Source organism: Diabrotica undecimpunctata, chromosome 2, assembly GCF_040954645.1.
Source record: "Diabrotica undecimpunctata isolate CICGRU chromosome 2, icDiaUnde3, whole genome shotgun sequence".
NCBI classification, from domain to species: Eukaryota; Metazoa; Arthropoda; class Insecta; order Coleoptera; family Chrysomelidae; genus Diabrotica; species Diabrotica undecimpunctata.
The window spans coordinates 1,522,071-1,548,642 of record NC_092804.1 but is presented as its reverse complement, the minus strand read 5'-3'; the positions used below and the strand labels follow the sequence as shown (position 1 = coordinate 1,548,642).

General features: G+C 33.2%; 1 protein-coding gene across 1 annotated transcript in view; it reads right to left on the bottom strand.

Moving 5' to 3' along the window:
• Positions 1-5,459: 5,459 nt before the first annotated feature.
• Positions 5,460-26,572, bottom strand: part of CCHa1-R (CCHamide-1 receptor) — a 131,965-nt gene continuing 110,852 nt past the window's right edge. The window contains exons 3-6 of the mRNA XM_072521181.1: positions 25,750-25,976; positions 11,325-11,641; positions 6,114-6,355; positions 5,460-5,906 (exon numbers count right to left, since the gene is read on the bottom strand). Of these exons, the coding sequence (XP_072377282.1) occupies positions 5,690-5,906; positions 6,114-6,355; positions 11,325-11,641; positions 25,750-25,976 (1,003 nt within the window). The 3' untranslated portion in view covers positions 5,460-5,689. The remainder of the gene's footprint in view (positions 5,907-6,113; positions 6,356-11,324; positions 11,642-25,749; positions 25,977-26,572) is intronic.

Here is a 26,572-nt window from a genome sequence, read left to right as displayed (position 1 = left end):
ATAATGAAAGATAAAACAAAGTTCGAGGAACTAGAGAATCATCAAAGTTACATAATGCGAGACATCATGAGATACGACGCTTTTCACCGATGAAAGCACAAAAGACCAAAACAAAAAATAGCGGAATAAAAATTAATCAAAACCAGAGAGAAAATAAACAAAAATACCAAAGAGAAAACAAAAATCACCGGAGAGCAAATAAAACAAAATACAATAACAACAACACACAAAAGCGGATAGTTCGTAGCTCTATGAAATCATGAACAAGCGCAATCACAAGTGTATTCCCAGGTAATTTGATTATATTTATATATACACACTAACTATGATCTTGTGTATCAAGACGTACAAAAAAAATTACAAAAAATACAAAAAACGCTTTGGCAACCAAATAAATTACAAAATTACACAAAACAAAAATCGGCGAAAGCCACAAAAAAATATTAACAAAAACTTAAAAACCCGGGCAAGTAGGGCCCAATCAATTGAGCACCAAGTCACCGAACTAGGTCTAGCCCAGAGCGAAGACTTGAGGTCCACGTAAGCAATTTTAGATCCGCGGATAAGTCACATGAAGATTATAGGAATAAAGCGACTAACGCTAGCCTGAATTTTAATCGGATATGGTACCATGTTGGAATTCTATTACCCAGGACTCCTACATGAAGATCATTTGGCTGATAGTTGTGCCCCTACGGCGCATCAGAGTGCTATTGGGAGGAAAGGGATGGTCTGGAGCATTGAAGCGGGGTGGAGTGAGTTCTGTTTTACTCGAGTTAATTCACCTCGCTCCAATGAATTGTTACATCCGAACGTAAGTCTTAGGGGTGAACATGTCTCACAGGCAGGATTGAATTAAATTGCTTGCTTGCCTGCCAGTGGCAGTAATGCATTGACTGGTGATTAGTGTAGTAGTGTCTGGGGGCTCGGGAGACGTTGAATTCCTAAAGAAAGCATCAAAAAGGATGTCGAAAACTTGCCGCAATGATAATCGACCGAAAGACCGTTGAGATTAATATTAATTCTTGTAATATTAATAATCTTAGCTCTGGGTTTAATAAAAATATATATTTATATATAAATAAATAAATCTATAATACAGAATCGGTATAAAAAGTTTTTAAAGGGGAACATCAAACAAATAACATTTACACAATATAATACTTCAAAGATAATGTAATCATTTAATGCTATTTACAATATAAATTAAAACCAATAAAAGGATTCAGTTCAGATATTTTAAACAACTCTTCTTCTTCTTAAGATGCTGTGCATTTCTGCGTAGGCATCCACCATACATTGTCTTGTCAGTAGAGATGTTAAATAGTCAGAATCAAACTATTTCATTTTTAGCAATTTCATAATTGTATATTCATGTTCATTAGCGAATATTATACAGCCATGATACTTTTTACTTACTAGATCTTTTCTATCATCCATCTTTCATTCGAGTAATAGTTGCTATAAAGTGTATCGTTCTCCTCGTTATGTTTGCCCCAAAATATGAAGTTTTCTTATTACATGGTCAAAAAATTTCTATTCTAAAGACCTGCTCTTCTTAATACTTTTTTTATTTGTGACTATGGTATTCCATGATATTCCAAGCATTCGGCACAGGTACCACATTTCAAAAACTTCAAGTTTTATAATGGATCTGAGTTTTAACGTCCATCCGTCCATTTCATACAAAAAAAAAACAGATTCATACAAAAAACAGGTTAAACGTAACACTTTAGCATCTTATTTCTCAGGTGGAAATACAACTTGCAATCAGTCAGAAATTTACGAAGTTTTAGGAAGCATTTCTGGTTTGTTTTACTCTGCTCTTTATTTCAGTGTGAGGGTCTCGACTAGCATTTAGCAGGCAACCCAAGTATTTAAACTGCCTGATTTTTGCAATTCGTTCTCCAGCTAGATATGTCTTTGTATTTGGGTAATTATTTCTACCTATAATCACCGTTTTTGTCTTCTTGATATTTATTTTCAAACCCAAAGCTTAACTTGCAAGAGTAAGATCATTTACAAGTTATTGAAGGTTTTAAATATTATCTGCCACTATCGCTGTCATTATTATACCTAATATTGTTAATAAATTTGATGTTTGCTTAAATGCTCTTATTAGAGTCTACTTCCAATGCATCTAGAGTTCAAGTCGGGCCCTGATCTTCCACAGCAACCTCATTTTTTACATATATTGTGGCATATGGGTCCTAATATCCTTTTCAATATATCTTCTTTAAAAATATTAATACAGTTAACAGTTTTTTCTGTCAGTTTAATTTTTGCCCAGTTTTCCTCAACTCCGTAGCTTTGGATATGTGTTTCTGCATTTTGTTTTAATAAATACCATACCCTTCAATTGTATTTTTAAAATATATATGTATTTTCATCCGGATTTTGCATAATACTAGCTTATGATCGCTTCCCATTTTTGCCGATGTTAGTGCCCTAACATCGGTAGAGATCGGTTTTCTTATTAAACTAATAAGATAATACACAACTTACGACATTTTGTTATTTTCTTGATACATACATTTCTATTAATTGCAATATATTCTTATTTAGATAAGATCTGTAAATGCCCACCACTATTTTAGTTCTTCTTCTTAGGGTACCTGTCAATTCCGAACGTTGGCGATCATTCTGGCTATAATGACTTTATTGGTTGGTATATGGAATAGTTGTGTTGAGGTCTTTTTATACCATGCTCTCAGGTTAGCAAGCCAGGATATTCTTCTTTGTCCTGCGGCCCTTTTTCCTTAAATTTTACCTTGCAAAATTCATTGAAGTAGCTCGTATCTGCCTTGGTTTCTCATTATATGTCCCAAGTACTGCCGCTTATGGTCCTTCACGATGTTGACCAAATCCGCGGTTGTGTTCATCCTCCGTAGTGCTTGTTGATTGATAACTTTGTCTGTCCATGGTATGTTCAGGATCCTTCTGTATAACCATAGCTTAAAAACCTGAAGATTTGATAGAGTTTTTGCCTTTAATGTCCACGTTTCTACTCCATACAGAAGCACTGAGTACACTTAACATTTAAGGAATTTATTTTTTGTTTCTAGGGTGAGGTCATGGCTCTTGAACGCAGAGATCATAGTCAAGAATGCACTTTTTGCCTTTCTGATGCGACATTTAATCTCTTGGATATTGTCCCATAACTCATTGATTATAGTTTTCAAGTAGTTGTACTGTGAGACACGTCCAATTCTTATTTGGTTCACATACATATTTAAACTATTTTAGTTAAAAATCTTGAATCCTTTTATTGGCTTAATAATTCTCATTCTAGCGATCTAAGCGCATGTAGCTTTTTCAATGTTTTTTTATTTACAATAATCATTAATTTACATATATGTACATTATACTCTATAATTATGTACATGCTGTATATAAAAATATTCATATTTTACTATTTAACGACATAAAACAAACAGCGAAGTAGTTAAATCTTTTGCCTTTTGTAAAATGTAATAATCTTAATAAAAAAAATCGAGATATAAGCACTATAGTTGTAGGGAAGTAAATAAAATAATGTGATGTGCTGTGTCTCAGAAATATTCCAATTCACTCTATTTACCAAGCGAAATTTATAGTTGTAACTAGGCCGTGGTCTTCTTATTATTTTCAACAAGTATTAAGTAATTATTCAACAATTAATTTCTCGTAAGAAGTCCTTTATAACACCTGGAATATATGGCCCAGCATTCCTTTACGACCCATTGTTAGTTCATACAGTTACTCTGCATAATGATTGGCGAAATACGTGGCCAAAACTCTACAACCTTTTGCCGAAAATGCTTCATCCTTTGTCCAAAATTCTTTTCATTTTAACGAACCTCTTAAAAAATGCCCTGTCTAACACTCAGATATTTCTACTAAGTTTTAACTTCGGTTTACTTTTTACAAATATTCTTATAGACAAAACCCTAAAAATTTTGGAAACTAAATACAATAGTCAGCAAGACCATTTATCTCTCATTAAACATTGCATTTCCAACACTTATTTGCTAGCCAGCTCAAACACACATGTTTTTTTTATAGCCCTTTTTCTATCCGAATTGTCGAATAAAGGTCTCTCCCATTTCTCGCCATTCATCCCTGTTGTGTGCTAGGTGTTTCCACATTGGTCCTGCGACTCTTTTAATATCGTCGCTCCAGCGCATTTGAGGTCTTCCTGTTGGTCTCTTCGCATCGTACGGTCGCCAGTTTCCGACTTCTTTGTTCCATCTACCATCTTCGAGACGTTCGTTGTATCCAGCCCATTTCCATTTTAATTTAGCTGCTTGTTTCGCGGCGTCCTTTATTTTTGTTTTGTTCCGGATTGCTTCGTTCGTTTGCCGATCTATTAGTGAGATACCAAGCATCTGTCGTTCCATGGCTCGCTGAGTTTTTCGAATCTTGTCCATGTTCTTTTTTGTGAATGTCCAGGTTTGAGCTCCGTAAGTGAGAACGGAAAGGATACAAGAATCGAACACTTTTATTCGAAGGTTAACACACATGTTAGCTTCAATATATTGACTATACATTAATCTTTTGGCGTTACAGCAAGATTGCTTTCGTATCTTTTTAAACCCATCTGAGTGCCCCAGTATCCTAGATATATCCTAGTATCCAGTTTACGATAGTGACGGAAACTGTTTTATCCCTACCGTTTCTCAACGTTCTCATAAGGAAAAACCGATCAGGTTTTCCTCACTCTATTTACCGAAATTCCACTGCTACTTACATGTCAACTCTCATCACGTATCTTCACAAATTAATTCAGTCAATAATACTCTTCTCTTTATATTAATACTCCTTCTGGATAATGCAAGTAGATCCTCTGATTCACTGATATAAAATGGTAACCGCCAAAATCATATCAATAAGAGGACAAAAAATCGACAAAATTTTCAAATCAAAGGGAATTAAGACAATATTTACCCCCTCAACAAAAACTCTTATCTCTTGTAAGCAACATTCCAAATAAACAACACGAAGTTTACAAAATTCCCTATGCCGATTGTCCCCGATCTCACATAGGCCAAACCAATCGTAGAATCCAAAATAGGATTTATGAACATTCAATTTCTGGTCACAAAATAATTGTGAAAACTTATGAATCATAGTCACTATTCGTTTCTTTTAGTAAAATGCAGCCCTTTGAGTTGTAAGTATTTCGCCATTATAATGAAAATCCGCCATAGACGGACCATGTTTGTTAGAAACAATTAAGTCAATGGGTTTGGATCGATATTAGAATAAAAACAAAGCTAATAGTAGCTTCTTAACACGACACCTTCTTGGGTATAAGAGATATAACTTCTTACATCTGATAATGAAAGAAAATATTGAGGGTAGACGAGGTTCTGATAGATTACAGAAGACACGAAGAAGAAATATCAATTGTAGACTATTTTAGTCCTCCAGTCCATAAAAATGATTTAACATAGGCAAGAGTTTGCATACCTAAATCATCACCCAACTTAGTTACAAGAAGGCATTTGAAGAAGAAGCATGTACAGTAAACATTATATATAGATTAGTACTTTGCTGTTTATTAAACACTTGTACTAAAAAGTAAATAAATATAAAATAATACATCAAGTAACTTTGAATGAATTTGGTACCCATATTTGCACAATCCGCACATTAGTCGACTCACATCAACAAATGTTGTTCACTGATTAATCTAATGAAAGTCACATCAAAGATTATTACAAATATGATCGTTATTGACCCCGAGTAAAGTTACTGAAGTTTCTTGAACGATCATGGGATCCAATCGACGGTTTATGGACATGTTTTTACTTTTTCTGGTCATAAGAGATTGGTTTCTTTTCATTGATACCATCGACATTGACGTGGCTCGTTGGTGAAGGTAGCTGCTGTGAGTTCTGTTTATTTTGATACAGAGGAGGTATCTGAAACAACATACATATCATTCATTTTATGTTACTCTCAGTTATTATTTTATTAGTAATTATTTTATATTGACCTGTTTTTATATTTTCAACAAAAAAATAGAATATTCATCTAACTTCTATTGTTACAATACAAAATAAATTCCAAATTTCCTATTTTTAACCCATTATCTTGTATAACTTTACTCATAAACAATAATTACCTACCTGTTAAAATACTTCCTGAACGCTGCACTGACAAAATATAGAGCAATTGGATTAGCGCAGGAATTAATATAGCACAGGCAAAACCCAATTATCCGCAGGTAGTGCCAAAACGCATTGTAAAGCTCCTGCGATTGTGGATGAAAATAAAAGAAGAGCATAAAAGCGTGAAGTGGCGCGAAGCAAACTGCAAACACCGCTACGAAAACCAGCACTGTCACGGCTACCTTCTTTCTTGCCCGGATCTGAAAAGAAAACAGTTGGTAAGTGATTTATGATACTAATAAAATAATTATTGTGGTGTATCATACATTCAACAACATTATACACAAATTGTAGAAATAATAAACTGAAAAGCAGTGAAATTTCTCGTCTAAAATTAGTTACTATATTTTTATAGTAATTTTCTAACAAAAATGCTAAATTTGTAGTATGCATCGATATTTAAAGACTACACAAGAAGAAATATTTACGGCGAAATAAATGCACCATCATGTAAAGAAATAAAATATTTATACGAATCAGAATAATTAAGAATCCTAGAGAAAGCAACCAAAATCCGAGCTTAAAAAATATTTGAATCATGTCCGTTCATCCGTCTGTCTCTAGAATAACTCACATTGCACGCCCACTGTCCAATGAACACCTTAATGTTATAGCATCTTGCGATATATGAAAAATCCTCCATTTCTATAGACAGGCCTGACACCTAATAGGTAAATATAAGTGGTTTTCGAATCACCGCTTTAAGAGCTCCCGTAAAGTCTTCGATACTCTGTGGGTCTATTCAGCTAGGGCTCTGCATCCTACACTTGAGTTAGTGTCACTTGTTATTGGGAAGTAATTGATGTTATTTCTACGAATTAAAGAAATGAGCTGATGTCTAGAGCGACTGCTTGGTATAGAAAAGCTACCGCTACCTCGTTGGCAAAAACAATCGGTTTCCAGATTCTTGCATTTTATCCTTTCGAGAGGTCTTCAGCTTTCTTGGATGAAGGATTCTCCAGTATTAATCTATCTGAAATGTATTGGTCACTTATTATATAAACCCCACGTAAGGCGCTCATGTATACATCATCATCATCATCATCAGTGGTGCTACAGCTCTAGTTGAGCCTTGACCTTCCCCAGTCGTTTCTGTTCATCGCCAACCGTTGCCAATTTGCCGCGCCGATTTTCCTTGCGTCCTCGTCCACACCGTCCCTCCATCTTAGTTGTGGTCTGCCTCTACTCCTATTTCCCACTGGGACCGATAATAGAGTTCGTCTGGGTGGGTAATTTTCATTTGCTCTTGACACATGTCTAGCCCATCTAAGCCTACCTATTTTTATGAAGGATATTACATCTCTACCATTTACTATTTTTTTATACTTCTCGTACAATTCGAAATTATATCGCCTTCTCCAAATACCATTCTCACAGAATGCGCCCATTATTCTTCTTAGTATCTTCCTTTCGAAGACAAGCAGAAGATTTGCGTCTGTTTTGGAGATGGTCCATGTTTCTGACCCATATGTCAGCACTGGTAGGATGAGTGTTCTATATATTATTAGTTTGGTTTTCTGGCTTAAATTTCTGTTTTTTAGCTGCTTGCTTAGTCCAAAATAACATTTGTTTGCTAGCAGTACCCTCCGTTTTACTTATTCAGATGTGTCATTATCGTTTGTTATGAGAGAACCCAAATATGTAAACTTATTTACTACCTCAAAATTATATTGGTCTATACTGAAGTTTTCTTCGGCGTTTCTAGCTCTATCTCTGTTATTTGGAATAGATGCTAACATTTTGGTTTTTTCCTCGTTTATTTTAAGGCCCATATTTTGTGCGGCTGTCAAGAAGGTGGAAGTCATCTCTTTAAGTCCTCGTGTAGTACGTGCGATCAAATCCAGATCGTAAGCGTAAGCCATAATCTGCGTTGATTTATTAAAGATTGTTCCCCTATTGTGTAACTCGGCATCTCTTATAGTCTTTTCTAACGCTATATTAAAGAGAAGGCACGCCAGCGCGTCTCCCTGCCGTAACCCTGCATATGTTTCAAACGCTTGTGACATATCGCCTTGTATTTGCACTCTGCAGATCACTTTACTCATAGTTGTTTTTACGAGCCTTATTAATTTATGGGGAATGTTAAGTTCATTCATGGCTTCGTATAATTTACCTCTTAGGACGCTATCATACGCTGACTTAACACATATCACACAATATTTATTTAATTTACACCGGACAAAAAATCAACCAGTTGTGTTTGATATGTAAATCAATTAAAATTTCTTTTGGACAACAAAGTGTTTTTGTACCAAAACATTTCATGGCAATGAAAATAAATTATTTTTGTAAATTTTTAAATTTTTTATAAAAGTTATTAAAAAGTTGTTGAAGAAAGGGCAATTAGATTTAACGGTAAATTTGGAATTTAATCTCAAAAGGGTAACCCCTGTTAAGATAGGAAAAGTGCCCTTACTTCCAAAATTTATTTAAAATCAATTTTTTGTTTTTTTGTGGGATGCAATCAATTTAAAAATTTCGTAAGGTTACCATCTCCAAAAACCCGAACAAGTTTACTGGTTTTCGGGGATTTTCTCTATTTTGTAAATGTCACAATCTATCAAATCCCCTAAAAGAAAATAGTTCTGTAAATTTTTAAAGATACCGCACTGTAGGGAACAATCTGAAAACATGAGATGTAATGTTTGATTAAATATACAACATAAAAAAAATTGGACCTGCAGCTACATAAAAAAAAATTACTTGCTCTGGTGAACTATTAAGCTATGGTTTGTTAGAACTGTGAGCGACGAATAACTCAAAGTCAGTCGAACGCCGCGTACGTTCGTCAATATCAAAGAAATGCTTCTCTATGACAACGGTTTGTTAGGTTCTGCTTAGTTGCGCGCACTGCAGAGCGATAGCAGTGTATGTCGATGGTATGCGCTGATATCAATTGGAAATTATAATTGTATTTTTATATAGTTCTTATTATTGTAGTAATTAAGCGATTGAATGTAAGTTGATTTGCATGTGGTATTATCCTTAAAATATTACTATTTATAAAAGGAATAAGTCAAAAGAAACGTGTAACACACATCGCATTTGTTTATATAAAATATGTTTAATAATTCGAATCGAGGACATTCATAAAAAGTAGCCTCGATTAGAATGTGTAAGTCAGCAGAATTGTGAATCGCGACCGTATTGTTGTCGTAGGTTGATAAAACAAACTTGACCCAGTAATGAATGACTGCTGATATAGCAAGGACTATTATAAAAAAAACAACGATTATTATCTCAGGGATCAGAACTAAATTAACGTCAAGATGGTAAGTCGATATACCATGTATTAGCACAACGTCAACTAAGTACTATTACATTTAAGATAAGTAACTTTGTAAGAGTGTACAGTAGTGTTTTAAATAAATGTACCATACGATACCATAAGCGCAGCTTATTTATCATATGCACTTCGAATGTGCCGCTGGTAAATATTCAAAAAACTCCGTGTGGAAGACTTTATTTTGAATTAACACAATAAAATATAAATACATGAATATATGACGGTTGGCGTCCACTCCCGCTAATGTATATAATATTATGTTTCACCTCGTGTTTCGCTGGATCACCGACTCTCGATCTCGTATCTTGTGTGCTGTCGCCTGGAGATTCTTTTCGTGATTCGTGACTCTTCATAATCTTCGCATATGATATATATGTAGACACTGCTGCGTTGCCGCATCGGAAAAAATGCATGAAATAAACTTAAAATAGATACAGCCATATCTAGTAAATTTTCCCAGTGGAAGATAAAAGGCTAGTGGATCTAGTAAGGGAGCATCCTCCAATATCAGTTACAAATAAATCCCTGGAAAGTGTAAGATATTCTCAAAATTTTTCCGCGTTTTGCAACAATCTTCTTTCGACTGTTAATTTAAAAGCACCTTTTGTATTAAGACATAAAAAAAATTTCGTAAACATTTTTCTTTTATTTAGTTTTGACAATATCAACTCTTCTTCTTCATCCTCTTCTTGGAGTAATTCCATTTTTCTAAACGTACAACCTTTAAATATCAAACGTGAAACTTATTTCTAAACTTGTTTTGAGCGCCACAGAATATATGTATGTGAACTAATCTAACAAACCGACTTATCCAAAACTGCCGTGAGTCGAGTACAACAGATTCTGCTGTACGTGTATGCTGTGCGCTGCACAATGTTCTAACAAACCGTAGCTCTATGTTGACCATAAAATGGTTGTCCAAGCGTCAAGTCTATTCATGCTGAAATGTCAAACCGAACTTAATATAGATCACTTGACATATGTTAAAATGGCCGACAGTTACAAAAGTGTTACCAACTTACATTTCTATAGCTCTAAAAAAGCACCTTTATATAACCTGTAAAAAAACCTTTATTTAATTTACTTTAAAGTCTATAAAATAAAGAAAACCCCCAAAACCCATAAAAACAATTTTTTGGATTTTTGAAGATAGCACAGCGTACGGAAAAATCTAGAAAAAATAAGAATATAGTTTTTGATCTAATACACAAAATAACAAAAAATTGGAATTGCAGACAGCTGTAACCAAAATAACAAAAATTATAGGCTTTTTTTTTAAAACAATGCATTTTTAGGTTATATAGGCTCAATCTATGGCTCTATAAAAAGGCTTTAGTTTTATAAAAGCTTCAAATATGCGTGTGATTTTTTTGAAATTCTTAAATTTATAGCAACCCGTCTAAAAAAAATAAAAACAAAAAATCGACGTTTTTGTAGATAGACGGTGGGGGGGGGGGGATATATTGGAGGACGAAAATTGCAGAGATTCTTATTTATAAAAAAAACGAATTCTGGGAGTGTGAGCATTTTGCCTATCTTAACGGTAAGCTATTTTATTACACAGCTTTTCAGAAGAAGCATACATTTTGTTACCAGATTTATCAGTATCTAAAAACCTTCTGAACTCTATGTTATTGTAAAAAGTCTAGATAGCTATTATATCAAAACTTGTTTAGTGTGGGTGGAGAGCGTGATTATAAGTGTCAATCATATCACCAATACAATTATACTCCCGATATAGTTACCCCAAAACAAATAAAAAATATTTATCTTCAGCTCGTACATCCTTCTTAACAAGAGTTCTATATCCCCAGTCTATTCAGAATTTTATGGACCAATAAACTTTTTCCAACGCTATGAAAACACATAAAAACTTCCCTCACCTGCCTGTGCATCCCCTGCAATTCTCCAGGAACATTTCGGGTGCTCATAATTAATGACACGGCCATGCTTAAATAAAATATGGCGATGATAGTCAGCGGAATAACGTAAAGAATCAGGAATTTACTGGCGACCATAATCTGGGGGTAAGTGTTGTTGAGCCAATGCGGGAACGGGTAGCAGACGAAAAACTTGGAGTTCTCCTCGGGAATTCCTCGTACGTGCGAAGCTATAGCGGCCGGAAGGGCGCAGATAATGGCTAGTATCCATATCGAGACTGCGATACAGACGGTGATGCGTGTAGCTCGGCGACCGCCACCTGAAATAAAAGGGAAGGATAAATAAAGGGTGATTAATTTGAGAAAGGGCATATACAGTTAGGACCGTGGAGCTTTACTGCGACTTCGGCTCAAGATTTATTACTATAACTAAAAATTTCTAAAAAGATTCCGGTTGTTGTTTCAACGTTTTTTTTGTTGTGTTTTATCTGCATAACGTAATACCGCAGAATAAAAAAACAATCAGAGGGTAAACGGACCACCTTTGATTATTTTGACAATCTTTTAATGGTTAAGTTACTTCTGAAATATTTCAAAATAATTTATTTCTTTAAGATTATGTAATAGGCTAATCTTCTAAACCTGCAGCCGTTTATAGTATCCTAATTTCCAACTTTTTCTGTGGAAAAAATCTTCAGTTTTTTAATCTTATTTTCAGGAAATCTTGGTCTACCTTATTTTTTTCTAGTGGGCGATGTCCATTTTTCTATCTTTTTTTACCATCTATTGCAGGCATTCTCTGCAGGTGCCCCTACTTGTTTAGCCCTTTTATTACAGGTTCATTTGTGTCTATCACATCACTCCTAGATCTATTTTTATTTCTCCCCGAATATCTTTGTTTCTCACTTTATTAAGTCTAGTGAACCAGCAACATTGTCTTTAACAGTTCATTTCCAGGCATTAGTTTTTGATTTTTTTTTCTTTAATTAATTTCCCGAAATTCGGCGCCGTTTAATCCCATACTTTATATTATTGTTTTATAAATTATTTTATGCTTTTTTATTATTTTATTATTTCACAATAGTCCGTGTAAGTTTCTAGAGGCTGATCTTGCTTGGCCAATATTAGAATATATTTCTGCGTTACTATCTGCTTTTGATATTATTTGGACTCCCAAGTATTTAACGGTTTTAGTTGATTTTAATGAGTCCAATTTGTACGTTTTCTGTGTGTTCTCCTGCAACTAAGCACTCGGTTTTTTGTACATTACCAATGCATTTCTGGTTAGTGATTAGAGTAGTAGTGCTTGGTAGCTCGGGAGACTGAGACCTTGGAACCCCTGAAAAGACATCAAAGAGGATCAAATATTTTTTAATAATAATCGACGCGAATTAACCCGGAAGATTGTTACCCGGAAGAAGCGATACCAAAAATTTCAAGGGCCATATGTCAACCGAATTCCAATCACTTCGGAGGTTTGAGAAACACAGTTTAAACTTCTATGTGGGTCGTTGAATAATTATTTAAACGGGTGGATTCGTATAGCGAAAATATTTGATATTTTTTTAACTTGTAAATATGGGGTGGTTGTGTTATTATTTTAAATGGAAAATAAGCCACATTTTACGTAAAGAAATATTTGATATTATTTATTACGTAAGATGAGAGAGTGGTAACCCTAGCTCAAATTATTGATGTCGGTTCTTTGGTTTAGTGCAGATGGCCTCTTGAGGATCTCATACATTTCCGTAAAGAAGCGATTTTGATAGTTACTTTGTTTAGCCAGTATTTTGATATTTGTACATTCAATGGGATGTTTGGTGGAAATGGCTTGTTGTGCAAGGGCACAGGAGAGTTTGTAAAGTCTAATGTCACTTTTGTGTGAAGTTATACATCCTAGAAGCGAACGGCTGGTCTGGCCAATGTAGCAGGAGTTGCATTCAGAACAGGGTATATGGGAGACGACATTAGTGTGCTCCAACGGGTTTAGTGGAGTTTAAGACGTAAAGAATAGGTTTCTGACGATTTTGGTATTTTTAAGGGGTATTTTGATATGTGGCTCGTTCTGGGGTTAACTGAAAATTGGTCATCGGGGAATTGTTCATCTGTAAGCTATTGGATATAAAGGCTAGTATTGCACCGTTAGTAGTTAATAAGATTCGCATGAATCAGATGGCTATGGAGCGCCAGATGTTGGGTATCTTTCTGAGAGATCGAATCCCAAACGAAAAAACACGTCATACGACAACCGATGGACAAAACGTATTTTAGAGTCGAGACCAATGCAAGAAGCAATACGGAGTAGACGACGCCCACCAACTAGATGAACTGACTACCTGAAGGGTATTAGCAATAACTGCATGTAAGCCGCACAAGACAGAGACAGATGGAAAGAGCTGAGAAGGAGACTTATGTCCAGCAGTAGACGCATACAGGTTGATGATGATGATTGCCCCGTTAGGTGTTTCCGAAATAGAGTGACCGTAGCTTTTAGATAAAAGATATCTGTTTATGATGGATATGGGGTAAGAGTTATTAATGAAAATGGATTTAAGTAAATCCAAAGATTCTCTCTTTTACCGCATATCGGTCAACGTATGTACTTTAAGGCTTAGATATTGTACAAGGTTATCTTTGTATCTCATTGGGTGTGTAGAGTGGTAATTTAAGAACCGGTTGCTCGCCATTTCTTTCCTGTACCACGTAGTGCCCAATGTGTTATTATGTGTGCGTATGATTCGCGTATTTAACAATGGTATGCTATTATCAACCTTTAATTCACATGTAAATTGAAGGTGAGGATCAACGTTATTAAAGACTGATAAGGGGCTCAAAATCTTATCAGTCGTCGACATAACGCTTAACAAAGGGAACCTTGAAATATAACCTACTGATACTTTCAATGATAGTGTCATCGAGTACGAAATTAACTAAAATGGGGGAAATGAACGATCCCATGAGAGTTTCAAAACTTTGATGATAGAATTTGTCATTAAATATTAGATAATTGGTGTCAAACCTCAGTTTTAATAATTCAGAGAACGTTTCTCACGATACTGGTTGGTACTGTGTGGTTGGATTTAATTCTAATGGTTTCGGAGTGAGGTGACAACGCTAGAGAGTGGGAGATTAGAAAATAGAGACACTATGTCGAAGCTTGCTAAGACCTGTTCTCTTGGTGACTGATAATTATTGATGAATTCGTTGAACTAGAAAGAGTCTACCATATTGAAATCGTTCTTGTAGTTGTATGCTTGTGAAGAAAGGTCCGTTAAGAATTGGACTAGATTAGTGTTGGGAGCGTTTAGCGTTTATTGACGATAATATAGGACGGATACTCAACTGGGACTTTGAATTTTGGGAAGACGATAGAACCTGGGAGCATTGCTATTATAATTATGGAGGAAATTCGCTTGTTTATCATCGATGATTTTTTTATTTTTTAGTTCAGTAATGAATTTATTTATTTTATTTGTGTAGGTTGAGGTGGTAATGCGGATATATATATATATATATATATATATATATATATATATATATATATATATATTGTATATTGGAACACATACACACACATGATGAAAAAAAAACAATATTTGATTACTTTTAAATTATTAGTCTGATACATTATCGAAGTTTTTCTGCAGTCTAATGATTAAATCGTTTGCTTTTTCCATCATTTTGTTAAAAGCAACCAACATCGTTAGAAAACTTTTTTATTGCTACGTCCCGACCCTTCGATGCCTCCCGTCCCGATACCGAAATCGAAAGCTGAAACTTTTCACTTTTAGACAGTAATATAGATCAAAAACTCAGGAGAAAACTTATGATTACATATTTTTTTATAAAGTCTTTTCAGCTTTCGACAAAACGTGACTTGCAAAATGAAATAATTGATTTCGACGTGGCTTTCAATGGATATTGAAATTTTGAAAGCTATAGGACAGTGAGAATAATATAAGGAGCTTTCGCCAAGAATTTCGATGAAGAATTTCGGGTCTTTATAGTGTACAGGGTGTTAAATTCTCAAGAGAATATAATAATAAAATTGTTTAGATTAATTTGCTGCTTTAACAGATCAACTGCCAATGTCCAAGAAAGGAGATGAAGAAGACCCCAACAATCATAGAGGTATAAATCTATTGAACATCGCACTTAAGCTTACTACAAAAGTCTTAACCAACAAAATCAATAAATTAAAAACTTTATCAGATGAACAACAATGATTCAGATCATCCGGAAGATCCTGCGTAGACGCCGTATTTGTACTAAGATAAATCACAGAAAAGGCCATCGAGTACAATAAATAATCATATCTATGTTTTATAGACCTAACAAAGGCTTTCAATCGCATCCAAGTCGAAGACGTCTTACACCTACTGTATAAAAGAAACATACCAATTAATATTATACAAAATATCGATAACATCTACTTCCATAATCGAATACAAACAAAGAAAAATTGAAAACTAACACAGTTGACTCGTTAAGGCCACTTCTCTTTAATATATTAATGGACGAAATAATTCAAGCAGTACGTAAAATTCATAGTTACAGAATGGGAAACAAAAAAATCTTAATAGTATGTAATGCAGACGACGCCAGAAATACAATATGAAATATCAGAAGAAAAAACCAAATGTGTTACATCTAAATACCCACTACAATGTGACATTGAAATTGATGTTAAAATAATAAAGCAGGAAGCAAGGTTTAAATATCTGGGAATAGATATAACTAGTAACGGAGATGTTGAATAAGAAGTACGACAACAAGGCATAAAAGCAAGTAAAGCGGCGGGATCTCCTAATGAAACAGTCTGGAAGAACAAATACCTAAGACAAGACACAAATAAGTCAAAATAAAATATCGAATATTTCGTTGAAGAGACTGGACCAGAAATAACAGAAAGTTAAGTAAAACACACAATTAAAGAAATGAAAACTGGGAAAGCAGTAGTACCAGACGAAAAACCGGCAGAAATATTGCAATTTATCGCCGACTGAGATATACATGTTATTGTAGAATTATTTAATATCATATACAGAACAAGTATATTACCTAAAGAATGGCTTCCATCAACATTCGTGACTATACCGAAAAAAAAAAAAACGCCAGACAATGTTGCGATCACCGTACTATCAGTCTAATGTTCAAATACTAAAAGTATTCCTAAAGATTATTTATCGTAAAATATAAAAAAAGTTACAACAAGACATTGGACAAACTCAGTTTGGATTTACAAATGCTCAAGGAACCAGAGAAGCATTATATGCAGTAAATGTCTAGATGTAAACCAGGACATCTATGTCTGCTTCCTAGATTATACCAAGGCATTCGATACGGTCAAACATAATCCGTTAATAAAACTGAGAACTGTTATAGTTAATGAGAACAGAGAACTTTGACACACGGGATATAAGAATAATAAATAATCTGTATTATGAACAAGAAGCTGTAATAAGAATAAATAATTTAAAAACTAATAAAATAAAAATTAAAAGAGGTGTTAGACAGGGCTGTGCCTTGTCGCCATCACTGTTTAATGCATACTATTGGCCTACTCACGTATGAGCCTACTCATACGTGAAATTAAATATGCTGATGATACAATACTAATAGCAGAAAATATTACAGATCTACAAGGAATTTTAGATAAGGTTGTTGCAGCGAATCAAGAATTTGGTCTGTCACTAAACATAAAGAAAACAAAATTCATGGTTATATCATAGCAAAATATTAGACACATCAATCTACACGTAAATAATAAAAAGATAAAACGAGTTCAGAATTATAACTATTTAGGGGCAAACATTAATGAAACAAACGATTATACCAAAGAAATTAGAGTTAAAATAAAGAAGGCTAGAAGTGCATTCAATAATATGAAACAAATATTATGTTGCAGAGACCTCAGCCTAAATCTTAGAAAAGAGTACTAAAGTGTTAGGTATTTTCTGTCCTTTTGTACGGTGTGGAGACATGGACTTTAAATAAATAATGTCTCAATACAGTGGAAGCATTTGAAATGTAGACATATCGAAGAATACTGAGAATCTGCTGAACAGATAGAATAACCAATGAAGAACTACTAAGAAAAATAGAGAAGAGCAGGGAGATACTGGATTCCATCAAGATAAGAAAACTACAATATTTGGGTCATATACCACGTGGTGACAGATATGACTTCCTAAAACTAATAATGCAGGAAAAGATTCAAGGAAAGCGCAGCATAGGTAGGAGAAGAATGTCCTGGCTGAGAAGCCTCAGAGAATGGTTTGGATGCAGCTCAACTGAACTCTTTCGGGCTATAGTGTCAAAAGTTAAAATAGCAGTGATGATTGCCGCTTTGTCGCGACAAAAATACGTAAAGAAGAAAAAAAAAATTGTATCAACACAGCTTAAATTGGTTGTACAATAATTATTTTTTCTAAAATGCTTTCGTTTAAACTTTTTTTAATAAAAATATGGCTTGCAGTTCCTAAAGATAAATTAAAATATCATAGTATACAAATAAATATTTCATTACAATAAAAAATACATGTTTTTCCTACTTTCTCTTTCAGATCCCGACCGAGAAATTCGAATAAAACACGAACAAACACAATAAATATCAATTTAGGCGCTAATATCATTACGACAAGGATTTCCAAAAATTCAACGAGAAATATGTGGGAAAACTTTTCCGATGTCTATTTAAAAACGACCACAAGAAAATCAATTAAAAGTTTGTGAAAAGTAATTTGAGAAGCGTCACTCGAAAACGGAGTTTTAAGAAGGTTGTATTTTATTATCTGGTCGAATAATGTATATATATTTGTATTTTTAAATATTTATTTTCCACTGAGTGCTTGATAGCTCGAATAAAATATTTTTCCTACAAATATATGTGTTCGGCTCACGATTAGTTTACCGTGAGATATAGTTGCTATAAAAATACTCTTTTATCAAATTAAAATAATATACGATGACAATTTTGATAAGACTTTTATTGACTAAGCTAAACGTGTGTACAGAACTGAGTTTCGAATGATACTCTTAAAAATACATTACAAAACGTCTAACAGAAGCCCCTAGTGGAGGGGAGGGCGTTTCTAAAAACTATAAAATTTTATCTTGGGAAAGCACGAATTGTCCTTCTCAGAAATGCATAAATACATAGCGGGCACGAAAACAATAAACCGCTTGATTCGATTAACTGTAAATGTTAAAACTACGTAATTTCTAAAGACAGGGATTATTATCTACAAATTTTCCCCATAAATATGTAAAACTGATAAACATTTTAATCTTTTAATATATTTCTGGAAGCTAATTTACCCAAACTTTAAGAATTACCGATATCAATCTAAAATAATAAAGTAAAATCGACAAACATAAAGTAAATTATAATGGGACGAAACAATATGAAGGCTAAAGTTTTAATACTTTAGCAATCATATTGTTCCGTAGAAAAATACAAAAAAAGTAAATAATAGTAAAGAAATTTAACACATGAAATTAAATCAAGATGCATTTGAAAAACTGAAATTATTATTTAGTGAAAATGATGTCAAGAGTACGGACATATCTAAAGTTATGGTAGAAGGTAACCGAGATGTTTAAAATGTGTCAGGAAACATCAACCAATAGATATATAAAGAACGCAGTTGTTGCTCTAGTACTTATTTCCTAATGTCTTTTAGTTTCTTTAACCCATCAAAACACTGATTGAAATATTAGTAGCTCTTTCTCGAAAAGTTCCGAAGATCGAAAAACAGATATGGCGCTACTAGTTAGTACGTTAGCGTTGTTAGGTTGGTTGTTTAATATAGAAGAAAAAGAAGAAAATTTGAAACGCTAAAGAGATGATGTAAGCAGAATGGACGAGAGGGAAGAGAAACCACCAACGATTCTTAGAGTTAAAGATGCAGTTAAAAAACTAGCCAGAAACAAATCACCCGGAATAGATAATCTCCCAGCTGAACTATATAAAAAAGGTGGCCATAATACCATAATGGCATTAAAACAGTTTATAAAAGAAATACCTCCCCAATGATTGGAATATTGGAATACTTTGCACCATACACAAAAAAAGGGATATCTTTGAATGCTCTAACCACAGAGGATTTACGCTTCTAAATGCAGCGTATAAAATATTTTTCACAGTACTCTGTCAGCGTATGGCACTATATGCAGAATGGATAGTAGGAAAATAGCAGGCTAGTTTCAGACGTATTAGGTAAGTTGACAATTCATCAGATTGCATTCCTGAAACAAATTTGGGAAAAATACTGGAATATGGCATTGATACTAATCACATATTTATAGACTACAAAGCAGCCTATGAGTCTGTGAATAGAAGAGAAATGTTCAAAGCAATGAAAGAGCTAGGAATACCAAATTAGTTGTTAAATTAAACAAAACTAACTCTTAACAAAGTTGAATGCAGAGGACGAATTCAGGGGAACTGTCTGAACCTTTTAAAACAAATAAAGGGCTGCTCTAGGGAGACGCTCTCTCCTATATACTGTTCAATCTGGCTCTGGAAAACGTAATACGTATGCCATAAATCACAACCACTGGTTTAAAGTATAATAAATCAGTGCAAATCCTGGCCTATGTTGATGGTATCAATATTGTTGTCAGAACGAAAAACGCTGTGCGCAACAATGGAATGTGGAGAAGACGACATAACTTCAAACATTATAGAATATACCAGGAACCTGATATCGTAAAACATATTAAGATAGGACCTCTGAGGTGGATAGGGCATGTAATGCGGATGGAACAAAACGACCCAGCTAGAAAAACGCTCATTGATAGACCCATTGGTCGGAGAAGAAGAGGAAGGCCTAGAACAAGGTTCCTTGATAACATCGATGAAGACATGAGAAATATGGGAATATGTGCTTGGCGGAGGAAGGCGACGAATACGAACGACTGGAAAGAAATTCTTGAGAAGGCTAGGACCCACGCAGGGTTGTAAATCCAGAATGATGATGATATTTTTTTTAGAAATGGTTTAACACTTGAAGAGGCAATATATAGTGGCATTCTAAAAGTATTGAGGATAAAGGATAAAAGTTAATTTGACAAAAGTCATTTGGGTTCGTGGCGATATTGAAGCAACATGAAAATCTTTTCCACAACCTACTTATGAAAACTTTAAAACTTTAACTGAAATGTTAGAGCTATTTTTCGACAATGACTTGGTAATATTTTTGATAATGGAAACTGAAAGGTATGCTAAACAGAAAACATTTGGATCTCAACATCAGCATTGAGAAAATGCGAGTTTTTCTTGCTATTCAAATTTTATTTTGTTACAAAACTCTTCCTGGTAAAAAAATTATTGGGACTTCAATGAAGATATGGGTAACATGTTCAAAAAAGGCATGCGGAGAGACAGATTTTTGACTATTTTCTGGTACTTGCACTGTGCGGATAATGATAATTTAAACCTCGTGACAAATTTGCCAAACTACGATCTCTAATTAAAAGGTTGCAGAATAAATTTATTCAATATTAAACATAATTATTTTTTGTTGTTTTAAGACTAACTAATAATTTAGTTAATAAATTTGTTTAAAATTATTCTAATTTAAAAAATTTTAAAACTCTGTCCTTGATGGGTTAACTCATCTTCTGCTTCTAAATTCAATAATATAGGCGGTAGTACAAATGTGATCCACCCACCGGACCGTATCAATATGTTAATTAGTTACCTGCAAAGAAGGAGGTTTTCTTTTACTAGCACTGTCTATAAATCTTTGGATTGGTTACTGTTATCGATACAGCCGAAAACTAGTTATTTAGCACCAATAATCGTGATATGAGTAATTTGTAGACATGATACATTAAGTAGACAGTTGTTTTATTTACCACACTGATAAAACAAGAATGCTGAAAGTGTGTTTACATAAATACTTTAGAATTTAATAAATAATAAATAGGTATACAGCTTTTAGTTAAAAATTACTTACTTATTATAAAATTAAAATTGCATGTTTTTTTTATTCTAGTCCGGAAATGGTTTTAAAAAATACTTTATTATATTTTTGAAAATTGTTAAAACTTGTAAGCAAAAGTAAATAAATATTTAGGTACGTTTATTTTCAATATCTATTAAACTTTAAACAATGGAAAGCTCTTTAATGGTGGCAAGCTTTTCCAAATGTTCTGAATTTATTGATTTTCATTGGCAACCTAATTAAATTTAAAAAAAGTTTCTTAAGATATCTCTAAATTGAAAAAGGATATCTACATGCTGTTTACAAAACTTTAGTGATGATTTGCTTTTCGTTGTACTTCTAAATTTAAATGATTTATTTTTGTCTTGTTAATGTTTCTTCTCTGTTAAGATACACGATAAAACCCGATCAATAAAAATAAAACGTGGGATAGGGCAAAGAGATACATTGTCGCCGAAATTGTTCATAACGGCATTAGGGTATGCCTAGAAGATGGTCAATTGGGGCCACAGAGGAGTAACAATAGACGGCTAAAAAACTTAACCATTACCGTTTCGCAGATGACATTGTCCTTATCACAGATAATTTAGGAGACGACACAGATATGTTAAATGAATTGGACTTTGCATGTTCGAAGGTGGGCCTCAGAATGAACTTGACCAAAACTAAATTTATGACAAATATGGTCCCCAATAACCATTTAACTGTTCAACACAAAGTGGTAAAACTGGTGGAGAAATATACATATTTGGACCACGGAATAAGAATCAGCAGGGATAGCCAAACACACGAAATTACTTTAGCGTGGGCAGCCTTTAGAAAACTGCGAGACACACTTAGGGCCAATATAGCAATTAGCCTCAAAAGAAAAGTATTTGAAAAATTGACGGAAAGGCGGAAACTATAACCCTAACCAAGACTACGGCTTCGAAATTTAGAGTGGCACAGAGACGAATGGATTGGTCTATGCTGGAAGTGACGTTGCGAGACCGAATTAAGAAATGAAGATCTGCGAAGAAGGACGAGTATTGCTAATGTTGTGAAACATAGAGCGGAACTAAAATGGAACTAAAATGTAACGAGAATGCACGACTTACGATGGACGAGCAAAATTACAAATTAGAAGCCAAGAGCAGACAAACGTAGTAGAGGAAAGAAAGACCACCTACACGTTAATCTTAAATAGAAAAAAGAAAAAATTGAGTTTAGTAACTGTAGATGGCAATTAATTGGATCCCTCGTCGGCTGGTGACAGGGAAAATCACTAGCTTTATATAAAATCTGCCAGAATTCTATTTTAACAGATAAGAAGGAAACAAAGCTTTAATTTTTGTGTCTATCAAGTCTTGTACTATCTTTTGCTCTTCTGTTTGGGAAATCTTGTGTGTTTTTAGAGTTATCTTTTTAGTTTACATCCATATAAAAAAGTGAGTGAGATACGATACGATAACCTAAGAGATATCAATAAAACGTCTTGAGGATGGTAAAAAATGCAATCTCCAACTCAACAAACATAGAAAATAAGGAAGGTGAAGGAAAAATGGGTGACACCTATCACGAAATTTTCGCGCCTAACATTCTTTAATATTTTATCAAATAGTATCTGATCAATGTTATGGCTTTTTACGTTTCCTTTTCGCTTTTTCTATTCCTTTGAATAGATTTTAGTTCACTAGATTTCATTTTTTTTGTATCATTTGTAATTATTTTTAAATGAAGTACTTTTACAGATAGTTTTCATAATGGCTTGTATAATTTATTTAGAAAGCCAAAAAATTTGCTTTATATTATTTATTGTGCATCTCTTATTATTTTTTCCACAGATTCCATAACTTTTCTACCTTTGTATTACTAAATTCTCCAAATTTTAACTCTTTTAAATTGTTTATTTTCTCCAAAACTTTCGTTATATTTCACAAACGGTTTACACAAAAATCAACAATATAGGTACACAATCTATAACCGTTTTTTCCTTTTTTTTTATTCATTTAAAAGAATTTCACGAAAGTGTGCACAAATAACGATGAGGAATTTAAAAGTTCTTTTATTTACGTAATCCGGTATCAGAAAAGCGAACGAAATTTTTGATTTGGAAAAGAGTCTCTGTATAAAGAGATCTTTTGTTGAAGTTTTTATTACATTTTATTAAAAAGTACAGTCGGTTTAGCTTTTTGTGTACCCTTTTTGATTTTTAAATATTGACTGGCTGAAAAAATATAGAAAGTTTTATGACAAACGTCTACAAACTTTTTCTCCTTTTTAAATAAGATAAAGGAAAAGAAGGTAACAACAACTGGTTTGTAGATTTAAAATAAAAGATTGTTGTCAGAATACAATTGTGGCTCTATCTGATATTAATTTTCCAAAAAAATTGTAATTATATTTTTTTTTTCTTTATTAAAAAATAGTGAATTATCCTACAATTAATCAACATCAACATGATATACTGGTTGCCTTAAAACAGCTTCAGTCTCTTTCGAAGCGAAACTAGCTTATTTTTTATTTCTACACTGATTGTGTTTCTAAGGTATAGGGCTTAATATATTTTATATCTCCCCAGTTTAATTAAGGTTTATTTTGTAAATTAAGTCTGTGATATTCAATATATATCAATTGTTAGCTTTTTATGTTTAACACATCTCATTCTGATGCTTTGAATGATTGCCAATATAAGCAATCCCTTACTTACTGGCCAACGGCTTTACTTACCAACTAAATTGCTATCAACAAGTCTTCGTAGACAATTTGTCTCAGGGACCAGGCAACCTCATCTAGAGTCGTAAGCTGCCATGTTACCAATTCCACTGGTAATTTATCGGGTTTTTACCCAAATATTTTAGTATTGTTCTGAAGCTATTTTCTTGTGGCATTTTAAATTAATTTATATTTAAATGGGAATAAGCGTTTAATTAAAGGTTAAAATACGTTTATTGACGTTTCAATAAATAAACAACAAATAAAATCAACAACATTCAAAACAACAAACACGTTGAGATCTATCTTGTCCAAAACCAAACCTAACAATGAACAAGAAAGGACAAAGAATTGCATTTATAAAATACCTTGTGAATGTGATCAGTTTTATTTAGGTGAAACATCAAGACCATTAAATGTTAGAATAAGTGAACATCAATCCTATATTAAAAATAGAGAATTTGATAGATCTCAAATCTGTAAACACGCATGGGATAATGAACATAGGGTTCAATGGAATGATTCAAATATAGTCCTAAAAGAAACGGATGGTAAAAAGAGAAAAATCAAAGAAGCGGCTCTAATTATGCTAAATGAGACCAATTGTGTCGCGAATTCCTCGGCAGAATGTAGTAGGATCTGGTTACCCATATTGAAAGAGGAAGTTATTAAAAGGAAAATACCAGTATTGGTAAGTCAGTAACATATAGAGAATACATATATAGAAAACAAACATAAAAAATCGGAATTTGGTGTTTATTGAAGGTAAACTAAATGCACGATCAAATACTTACCATGTCGGGATAGTATTATGAGGTTTTTTTCCTGGTTTTTCCCTCATAATTTACTATGGAATCACTAACAGGAGAATTTTACTGTCATCATGGCATGTATTTGTCTTTTTAAAGACGAATTACATGTTATGATCTTTTCTGACGGATATTCTCAAGTTAAAGTTGATTTCATGTAATCGAATGAACTATCTTATAAGTAAAGTCGTCCCAGGAACGCAACTCAACAATATTGGCAATATCATTTTAAAGTCTTCTACTTTAAAATGTATAAGGTATGTCTGAATTGTCAATATAGATGAGTCAGATAAAATTAAATTATTAGAAGAATTTTTTCACTAAGTAACAAAAAACAAAATTTGTTTAATTTACTAATGTTTGTATTTTGAGAACCTTTAATTGTGGCTTATTCCCATTTAAATATAAATTAAATATTTTAGTGGCTCAAAACATGTACACTTAGTAAGTAATAACCACATTTTGCATTAACCTTAGTCAAAATTTCAAATTTCACGTTCTTTTTAATTAAAGTGGTTATATACTTTCAGGTTACACTGATGATGGAATATAGATTCCGAAAACGTTTTGTAATTGTAATATAGCCCGTTTGGGTATTTAATTATATACCTTTTATAAAGGATTTTAAATAATTTTTTTTGTAATAGCTAATAGTTAATAGTTAATAGTTATGTATTGTTAATTGTTACTTAAGAACATGCTTTTTATTTTGTGTTTCAGTTAAGTCAAGTCTTAAATATTATTTTGTACAGAATCAACAAATAAATAAATATTTTAATAAGACGATAGTGTAAATAAATTAAAAACTAAGTTTCATTTCCCGTTACAATACATTTCATAACTTAAAGTTAAACCCTCTTTAATCAAACAAACGATTCTATTTTACTGGCGACTCTCATACTTTGATCTCCGACATCGCTAAGAACCGCTCATACAAACAATCTTCTGTGACTATCTCAAATGGCTACTTACTACTCGTATGGAACTTCTTGAGTGGGTCAACAATGGCGAAAAAGCGATCTGCCGACAAAGCGGTGAGTGTGAAGACTGAAACTCCGATAGATATGTCTTTTGCAAACTCGGAAAGTTTGCATATCAGCTCGCCCCACGGCCACGACTCCATTGTATACACAATCGATGTGAATGGCACGCTTGTTAAAATCACTAGGAGATCTGCTAATGCCAGCGAGAGGATGTACCTGAAAGCAATAAACAATTATTGGAGTGTGTATATTATCTATTAGAGATACTGAGAGAGAATATAATATGTTGTTATAATAGACAGTATAATTAGCAGATAACGAGAACAGATGATTTAAAATGACTAATAAACGTATAATTGTAAACTTCGAGAAAAGAGAAAATAACATATGAAAATATTTTTAACAAAAAAAAAACCAATTAAAAATAAATTTAAAACCAAAGAATGGTTGGCTAGTGAACTTAACTTAAAGCAACATATTACCAAATGTAAAATACTTTTTAAATTTATGTCTCAACTTTTCTTTACTTTTACAAAAATTTCCTACGTTTAACATTCTTGCTGCCATAGAAAATGGTCTAACTTACATTGATAACTCAAATATAAATAAAATTAGAAGAAAGCAGTCAATATAATCACAAATTATACTCAAAAAATACAAAATTATGCAGGTCACCGAAAAAGTCAACAAAAACATACTAATTTTAACAGCAGATAAATTCAACAAAACAGTAATAATGTTAAAATCTAAATATTCAAACAAACTTTAATTACTATTAAATGATAAAACAGTGTACAAAAAAGAAAAAACAA